The 9,512-nt window shown below is 36.7% G+C and overlaps 1 protein-coding gene across 1 annotated transcript in view; it reads left to right on the forward strand.

The window, feature by feature from the left end:
- Positions 1 to 8,595, forward strand: part of CDADC1 (cytidine and dCMP deaminase domain containing 1) — a 43,838-nt gene extending 35,243 nt beyond the window's left edge. The window contains exons 8-10 of the mRNA XM_032403048.1: positions 1,047 to 1,236; positions 4,960 to 5,020; positions 6,690 to 8,595. Of these exons, the coding sequence (XP_032258939.1) occupies positions 1,047 to 1,236; positions 4,960 to 5,020; positions 6,690 to 6,763 (325 nt within the window). The 3' untranslated portion in view covers positions 6,764 to 8,595. The remainder of the gene's footprint in view (positions 1 to 1,046; positions 1,237 to 4,959; positions 5,021 to 6,689) is intronic.
- The last annotated feature ends 917 nt before the right edge of the window (positions 8,596 to 9,512 follow it).

Genomic DNA, 9,512 nt, shown 5'->3' on the forward strand with positions numbered 1-9,512 from the left:
AAGCCATTCTTGCGTCAGATAGCACCAGATGCTTCAAGACCATCTTGAAGTAGGAGAATGCTTGTGTGTTTAGGAACATGAGTGTTCCAATTAGTCTGGACCATGGAGCACATGCGAGTAGGCTGGGGCTGGACGGGGGAGGACTTTGAGTTTATACTCCATTTGATAGGCAGTAGGAAGATGGCTACCCTACTGATCACTTAGGTTGCAGGTATATTGTTTAAATAGACCAGATGCATAAAATTCTGTTGCCCGGGTCTAGGCAAACAGAATGAGTCTGAACTAGGGAGATGGATCTGAAAGGCTGGAGGTGGTGTAAGACAGCTGACTGAGAGCAGTGGAAACCATAGAACCAGCAAATGCAACCCTTGTAGCCTCAGATGAGAGCCATTCCTTAGTCCTAAACTACCCCAGCAAACAATTCCTCTGTTCTTGTCCTTGTGCTCTTCATTACAGATTTACTTGCTTCATTTGTATGGAGGCAAATATTTGTTAAAGTATCCTGTCTCAGGGAGGAGCTAAAGGAACTGTAACTCAAAGCAGAATTTTATTATTATCAATTTAACAAGCATTTATTAAATATCCAGTAGGTACTAGATAAGGGTCAGATCTTTTGGCTCCTGTGATGAGCTGATGTCTAATCTCTCACGGTAAACGCATAAGGAAGATGTTAGTTCTAGCCCCTAGCTGTGGCATTATGAAGTTCTTCATGTAGAGAGCATTGTTCTTGCTCTCCTTCCCTCCCTCTCTCTTTCAGTGTCTGTCTTTTCCCGTTTTTATTTATAATCTAATACCGAGCATCTTACTGATTGCTTAGAATAAATAAATGAATTTTAATTATAATAATTGTCATGTTCAGATTGTATATTAACATTTTATGAGTTTATATATTTTGTATATTCACTAATTCGGCAAGAATAAAGTTTATTATTGTTTATAATGTAAATCTGTTTTAAAATCAGCTCAATTTTAGTGTTTAAGGATTTCTCTAAAATATAACTCCCCTTTTGGAAGCTACCTTTCTAATATTTATAAATTTTTTGTAGGTGTCAAGAAATAAAACCAGAAGAAAGAACTATGATTTTTGTCACAAAGTGCCCATGTGATGAGTGTGTACCTTTAATTAAAGGTGCAGGCATAAAACAGATCTATGCTGGGGATGTAGATGTTGGAAAAAAGAAGGCAGACATCTCTTACATGAGATTTGGGGAACTTGAGGGTGTTAGCAAATTTACAGTAAGTAGATACACATTTTATTCAAGTATACTTTCTATTATATTGTTAGGTACCCTGCTGAATATTTTAAATTAGTGATTCCCACACTTTAAACTATTATCACTGAGTTTGTTTTTATGTGCAAGCACTCACCTAATTACAAATGTTCAGCTTAAAATCTCTGTCTTAATGAATTTATATGTCTCTAGAGAGTTGACCTTACAGATCTTGAATTAATCGTCCCTTTGGTGCCCTCTGGTGGCTAACAAAAGAAAATCCTTGACCCACCTCTTCCCTCGCTCTTCTGGTTCGGGTGGTAGAGGTGAAAATAGTTTAGGATTACCCAAAAGACAGGGACACACACACACACACACACGCACGCACACGTGCACTCATGACACATTTCTCATGGAAAAAATCAGAAAAAGAAGGGATTTAATATTTGATATTTCAAAAAAAGTACTGAGATAGTTCATGGGAAACTTGGAACTTTAACTATTTCAGCATGTAGGTTTTTAAAAACTTCTTTTTAGAAACAATCGCAAACATACAGAAAAGTTACAAAAATGCTACAAAGAACTTTTTTTTCCCCAGAAACCTTTGAGAGTAGCTTGTTGACCTGATAACCAGATCACTCTCAAATAGTTTGTTATATATTTCCTCAAACAGTAGATTTTCCTACAAAACCATAATACAACAACAAAACTCAGGAAATTATCATTGATACATTACTGCTGTTTCATCCACAGGTTCCAAAGTTCACCAGTTGTCCCAGTGTTCTATAGAGCAAAAGGATCCTGCCCAGAATCATATGCTACTTTTTAATAATAATTCTGGCATTTAATGTAACACTTACATACAAGAACTTGCAGTAGGTATAAAAGGCATATAACTGTTTATAAATTTCAAGTTTACTGGGGCACCTGGGTGGCTCAGTTGGTTAAGCAACCGACTCTTGATTTCGGCTCAGGTCATGATCTCAGGGTCATGAGATTGAGCCCCACGCTGGACTTTGCCGTCAGCAGGGAGTCTGCTTGAGATTCTCTCCCTCTATCCCTCTCCCCCCACTCACTCTCTCTCTCTAAAATAAATAAATAAATCTTAAAAAAAATTTCCAGTCTACATTCCTGTTTTGAGTCCACAGTGCCTGGAACATATAAGGCACCAAAAAGATATTTTTTAAACTGTCTATATATATGTATACGTACACTTATATATTTATATTTTTAATTTATATTTAGAAGTTTAAAACTATAAAACATATTGTCTAGTTTCTGTGTGTGTGTGAAGTATCATAAATGTTTATCCTTTTTATTTTTGTCATTTATTTTTGGTTTTTTATTTCCAGTTTTATTTAAAGTTTATCATGATTTTTAAAAGAAAAAGAGGGCCCTGAAAGAAAGGAGAGATGGGAGAGGTGCCTCTTTTGTAAAAGTAAACAGAAGCTTACATCCAGCTAGTCAAAGGGAAATCTCCAGTTCTTTGTTTTTGTTTTCTGTGTCTTCATTCCTCCTGAGGAGTGGGAAGAAATAGGTTTTTCACAACTTCTCCATAAAGATGAAATGATCTAGCTCTTCAGGACTGTGACTGACAGATTAAGTGAATTCTGAAATATGTTGCTTACTGGTGGATTTGAGTAGCTTTGCCACTGTAAAGAGCATGAAGAGACCGGAAGAAAGGAAGATACAGTGACAGAAACAGAGGGAATGAGTCCCCTGGGCAGAGATGAGCCGAGACCGCCAGGAGTACCCCGCTCAGGTGCACACGGTTCTTCTCTGTGCTCCTTCCAGTGACAGCTCTCTCCACCTTCCCATCCTGTCCCTCCTCTGGCCTGGTTTGCAGGATTATGTAAATGATGTCAACGACCTGCTTCGCTAAATGCCTAGTTTTGTAAATACCAGTGACTAACATGAACTAATATTCATTCTAAATTTGAATGTCAGTAATGATTATACTTATTTTTAGATTGTCAAGAGTGGTATAGGAGTGTCCAAAAAATGATATTTTTTTGAATATTTTATTTATTTATTTGTCAGAGAGAGAGAGAACACAAGCCGGGGAAGCGACAGGCAGAGGATAGAAGCAGGCTCCCCGCTGAGCAGGGAGCCCGAGGCAGGACTCGATCCCAGGCCCCTGGGACCATGACCTGAGCCGAAGGCAGACGCTTAACCGGCTGAGCCACCCAGGCACGCCCCAAAAATGATATTTTTAAGATTAAAGCAAATTGAAATTAATTTTGTTTGAAAAGTTTTGCTTTTCTCTTTGAGGTGTTGCCACATACCTTGTGATAATTGGTTCTGTTCTGTGGGACTGTTGCAGACTAGGTTAGGACTGAGCAACAGTATTTTCAGGAATAGATTTTACCAGTGTAGGCCCATGTCCATTTATTCAGAAACTTTTTTTTCTATTTAATACATGTGGATTTTTCTCTATTAGGTTGTATTACTTTTTTCTTATTATGAAAGCAATATATGCTCAATGTAGAGGACTAGGAACATAAAAAAGAACAAATATTCCTCTGATAACTCATAGATACTAATGTTAACATGTTGCTATATTTTCTGTGTCATTGATAATTCTTCAAAAATAATGTTTAATGATTCAACAATATTCTAACATATAAATATAACTTATTTACCCATTCCCCTGTTATGAGTTACCTAAATGGCTTCTAAGTTTCTTACAGTTAGAAATAGTCTTTTTATGATTATCCTTAAATATACATTCAGGGTTATTAGTTCTTACTTTGCCCAAATTAATAGATTTTAGTGGTTTGACATGTTTTGAAAGATGTCTTTTTTTTTTAAGTTTATATATAATTTCCCACCCCTTATAAATCCTCTTTTTCCTGGTGCTCCCATTTCTATAGGCGACCAACCAGTTCTAGATGTCCTTCCTTTCCAAAGACTTTTTTACACCTGGCAAAATGTTTGTCTGGTATCTCATTCCACCCCCAAGGATCATGATATTAGCTGGTTGATCTGTTGAACTCACTGGTGCTTATGGAAGAGACTCCAGGGACTGCACACTGAATTGTGCTTCTCTAGAGAGAGTGCCTAATGAGGCCTTTTTGGTCAAGTCATTAGTGATTCTGATGATGGGGACTTCTAGCCAAGTGAGAAAGGAAGGGCTGTGCCATGAGGTACTGATTACACATAGTTTTTCTTCTCAGCTGCTCCAGGCTTCTCGGTACTCTCTGAGAACCCTCAAGCTTCCCTATTTCCTTCTGAATGGTCGAGGTGGAAAACTGAAATCAGAGGAGATATGATATGATCTATGGTGTGATATGACTATATTAAAAGGCAAGATAATCTGGGTCATATTTTCATTCTTTAATATCTAGGCCTTCTGTAGCTATCATAAGATGCTGTAGGACCTGGAGATGGAATGTGGAATGGTGGAAATTCTATAGTGTTGAGCCCAGGCTGACTCAGGTTTTAATTCTATTGCTGCTCTCAGAGTGTAACCCTGGGCAAGTCACTACACTTCGCTGGTCTTCCACGTCCATACTTCTAAAATGAAGGTAAAGGATTTTAAAGTTCCTTCCTTCTCTGAGAATATTGATTCTGATCCCAGAAGTCATATCATTCAGGGTCATTTTTAGGGCTTGGTTGGTATGAACATGCTAACTCTTTATTCTTACATGTAAAAAAAAAAGTTTTAATATTTGACAGCAGGGTGCTAAGATGCTATTTATTAAATCCTTCTTAAACATACATATAAAAGGTTTGTGCCCTTTTACAGTGGCAGCTGAATCCATCAGGAACTTGTGTTCGTGAACAAAATGAGCCTGAAAGCAAAGAGAGTAAGTATTTAAAAGTCTTTTATTAAGCTTAACTTCGTTGAGAAGAAAGGATACATAGCGAGTTTTAGTGATCAGGTGTTAGAAATTGTTGTGGTCGTAGATAAACATGTTCTTTTTGCAGGTTAGATTTTTGCCATTCAATTTGTTCACAAACATTTGTGTATCTACTATATGCTAGGTTCGATGGAAAGTGCTGGTTTATAATCAGTCCTATAGAATCTGCAGTTTAATACAAATGATCATGTACACATTGAATATATAAATTAAATGTATATGAAACAGTAAACAACAATGCTCTTCTATACCAAACTAAAACTTGTTGGAACAGTTAGAAAGGAAAAATGTGTATAATTAATACAGATGGCTATAGGGCCAAATTAGAGGATGTTTAATTTGTGTAAAGGCACATTTGTAGAGATTTGTAGGGTCAGAGAATGGAAATCCTCGGGTTATTTGAATAATCTAACTAGAGAGAGAGAGTCTTAAGCAGACTCTGTGCTGAGTGCAGAGCCCTGCACGGGGCTCAGTCTCATGACCCTGTGATCACGACTTGAGCAGAAACCTGTGGCTCAACCAACTGTGCCCTCCAGACACCCCCACAGTATTATATTTAAATATGAGCTGTGAAGTTTAGTATAATAAGTAAAAAGTTTTTGATAATAACAATGATTTGATTACCCTGAAAAATCAGGAAATGAAGAGGTCTTTACGAAAATAATTTCTATTCTATAGTTTCCATATAGATACCTTGATTTTTTGTGTTCTGAATTTAGCTTTATTTATTCAAGTAGTATGTTTTTTTATATGCCATCTGGAAAAAAATAAATACCTACCTACTCCATCTTTTGAAAAAATTAATCAGGGAAAAAAAGTGAAAAAATAGAAAGAAAAATATATATGGATCTGATTAAAGAATGTGCTTTCAGTAACAGTGTTTGAGGGGGTCAGTTAATAATTCCCTGCTCCCAGGGAAAGGACACAATGAGCACTAACCATACAGGGATGAATTAATTTATCTATGTTAAAATTAAGAACATCTGGTCATCAAAAGATATCATTGAAAGAGTACAAAGGCGAGCCGTAGAACAGGAGATATTTGCCACTTACAATCAATAAAGGATGCGTATCCAGGGCTTATTGTTCCTAGATCACTAAGGAAAGGAAGACATGCTGTCCTTAGCAGTCCTGAGATTGGAAGGAGAAGTTGTGATAGGGAGAGGGCAAGAGGAAGGCTTCTGCTTTGCTGGCGATGTTTTCATTATTGGCCTGGGTGATGGTCAAATGTAGGTTTGCTTTGTGACTGTTCACTGAACTGCAAGGTCATGTTTTGTATATATTTTTGAACAAATGTTTTATATCAACAAAAAATCTTCCTATCTCTTTCAATTTTGTAACAACTTTGTTGCAATAGAATTCATATATCATTAATTTGCCCTTTTAAAGTATAGATTACAGAGTTGAGTGAATCCACTTTTTAATAGGGCAGACACTGCACTGCCTGGGTGGGTTATCTAGAATCTGTTCTTCAACAGTTGAGAATTTGAAGATAAAATAAAATGAATGTTCCTTTTTAACTTAAGCATTATTTTGATCTTACAACCGCTATGACTTTAATACCTGTGTGTTTGAAGTGAAGTTTTCCTAATATTAAGTTATTCTTGAACACTAGATGGTGTGTTGAGACCCTTACCTTCGGGTGAAGAACAGCACCAAAACAAAAAGCTGTGTCTTGGAAACCACTAAGAAGTCCTGTCTAAACTGGAGTGAGGCCTCGAGAATTTGCATTGCACATTTTAAAATTCATCCTTGTTAACTCAGAAAATAAGGGTGGATTTTGTGAATAACTGAGAAAAATTGTAAGGAAGATAAGTTATTACTACCATATGGATGACGTTAATGAGAATATTTTTAGTTTAGATTCGTGTGTTTTCCAGAATAGGGTGGTGTGTTCTTTTATTACCTTAAATGAGGTAGCAATGATTTAATGAGACAAATTTAATCACCTGTAGAGGTTAATTTCTCCCTGTCTTATCTTTATATTAGCCAGTTTTTTGAAAGGGGCTGGTTCACTGGAGGTCACATCTCAGCAGAAACTTATACACCTTTTAAAAAATATTAATTCCTTCAGATTATGAAAGTGATAATTAGTAAACTGCTCCAGGGAAATAAATGATAACCTGGCCATTTTTCAGTCAGTGTATAGCTCACCAAAAGCTCACATTTACATCTAAAGCTTTTTAATAATCAGAATTTAATTAGGATTGAATCATAAAAAATGAAGGTGGCATACCTGATCCCCATTATAAAAGTATATTCCTAACAGCGTTATTAATTTGTTAAAAAATCTTTCGATATATAGAAATAACAGTGATTTGTTGGACTAGGGTGTTAAATCACTGATTTGGGGTAGGAGTAGAAAGAGAATATTATTCTGAGGCAGTACTGCTATTTGATATCACTGACTCTTGAAATCACTAACAACACCAAATTTGCTTATGATGTTAACGGTGAGGAAATATTTTAGTCTAGAATATTGAAACTACCCTTTGTCAAATTCCATTTATAAATGCTGCCCATTTTTCCCTTCATACGGTTAACAGAGTGTCTCATGGCTTGGAAGATCTTTAAAAATATTCGTAAACCTTAAGAATACTGAAAATCTCAAGTAAACATTATGATCAATTCCTTTACATTCCCAATTGCTATTTGTGAGACCTCTCATTTTTATTTCCTGAGAAACTTTCAGAGAATTAGTCCAAAGATGAAGGCACGTGCTTTGCACTTTCCTGGAGTTAGGGAGGGAGTGCATAGCCCATGGCCCGCCGGCCTGGGTGGGACATCCTGTGGAGCACCTGCCTTGACAATGTAGAGATAATCAGATTTGCCTCTGCTGTTATTCCCAGCCCTTCCACAGCACCACATGGCCTCACAAGGCCTCCTACCAGTTTCTCAGAATTGTTCACAGGACAATCCAAATGTTGGCTGATGTCCCTGTTTGTACAGCAGCCCACTTAGGTCCACTGGGAGTTCAAAGTCCTCATACCAGGCAGTCGAGAACTGCCATAAATATTGAGAGGGGAGGAAAGATATCCTTAGAGATAACTAAGGCTAATTCGAAAACTAGTAGTTAAGTATTCTAAAATATTTATCAATATGAAAATACTGAGATTTGCTTACATCCTCCCAGTTGCTTCCATATATAATTTATACAAGCTTAAATTCATGTTAGAATTGTTTTTTTAACTGATATGTCATCCACATCAAATATTTTATAAATCAATCAGCAAATATTTCTTAAGACCCCACAGCCTGGTATAATGTCAGGTTTATGGATTTATGTGTTGGATGTTGAGGGGGATATCAGAAGGGGGAAACATAAAATGAGGAAAACTAGGATTGGGAAATGGGAAAATTGATATTTCCAAGCACTATGAAAATTTTCATGATAATGCCATATTTCCTTCTTTACAACTGATCAGTTTTCAACATTTATTGAGAATTCCTGTGTAGTACCAGAAGAAAGCTCTATGAGGGCAGGAATACACACACACACACACACACACACACATATATACATGCACACATTCATATGTATATACATATATTATATACATATAAATTATATGTGTATAAATTTTATATATATATATATATATATATAAATATATAAATTTTTTAAGCTGTAAATCCAGTGCCTATGATAGTGCCTGGCACATAATAGGCATTCAATAAGTATTTGTTGATTGATTAAATGACTGCTGGACACATTCTAGACCCTGGAGATGAGATGTGTAAGAAGAAGCTCACAGTCAGTGGAAGAGAGAAGCATGTAACCAAGTAATAGAGACTGATTCTCAGAGTGGGGCCCCTGGACCAGCAACATTAGCATCACCTGGGGACTTGTTAGAGATGCAAATTCTTAAGGTCCATTGAGACCTGTTGAATCAGAAACTGGGCGCGGGGCCCAGCAATCTGTTTCACAGCTCTCCAGGTGCTTGTGATAACCTTGGAAGTTGAGAACCACCCTGTGAATGCAGCTATAGGAAGCTTCTAATATATGTAAATTAAAGCTACTAGAAATAATAAGAACAACTCTGTATTGCAAGGAAACTAGGATGTGTTTTTAGCTAAGAAAAGGTATGAGGTATGGAGATGTATTTTAGCTAAGGGAAAAGAATAAATTTTGTCCTAAAGTAAAGCTGGTTATTTCAGAATGGTCATTACAGAATGGAAAAGAGAAAAATAAAGGACAAACTAAGGACATAGAAGTTTGGGAAAAGAAAAAGAGACAGAGAGGAAGGAAAGGAAGGAAGGAAGGAAGGAAGGAAGGGAGGGAGGGAGGGAGGGAAGGAAAGAAGGGAGGGAGGGAAGGAAGGAGAGAAGGGAGGGAGGAAAGGAAGGAAGGAAGGAAGGAAGGAAGGAAGGAAAAAATTTTTGAGAAAGAAAGAAAAGAGAGAGAGAGAAAGAAGAAAGAAAGAAAATTTTACCTTTT

This window comes from Phoca vitulina, unplaced genomic scaffold (genome assembly GCF_004348235.1).
Source record: "Phoca vitulina isolate PV1807 unplaced genomic scaffold, GSC_HSeal_1.0 scaffold5, whole genome shotgun sequence".
Classification (NCBI taxonomy): Eukaryota; Metazoa; Chordata; class Mammalia; order Carnivora; family Phocidae; genus Phoca; species Phoca vitulina.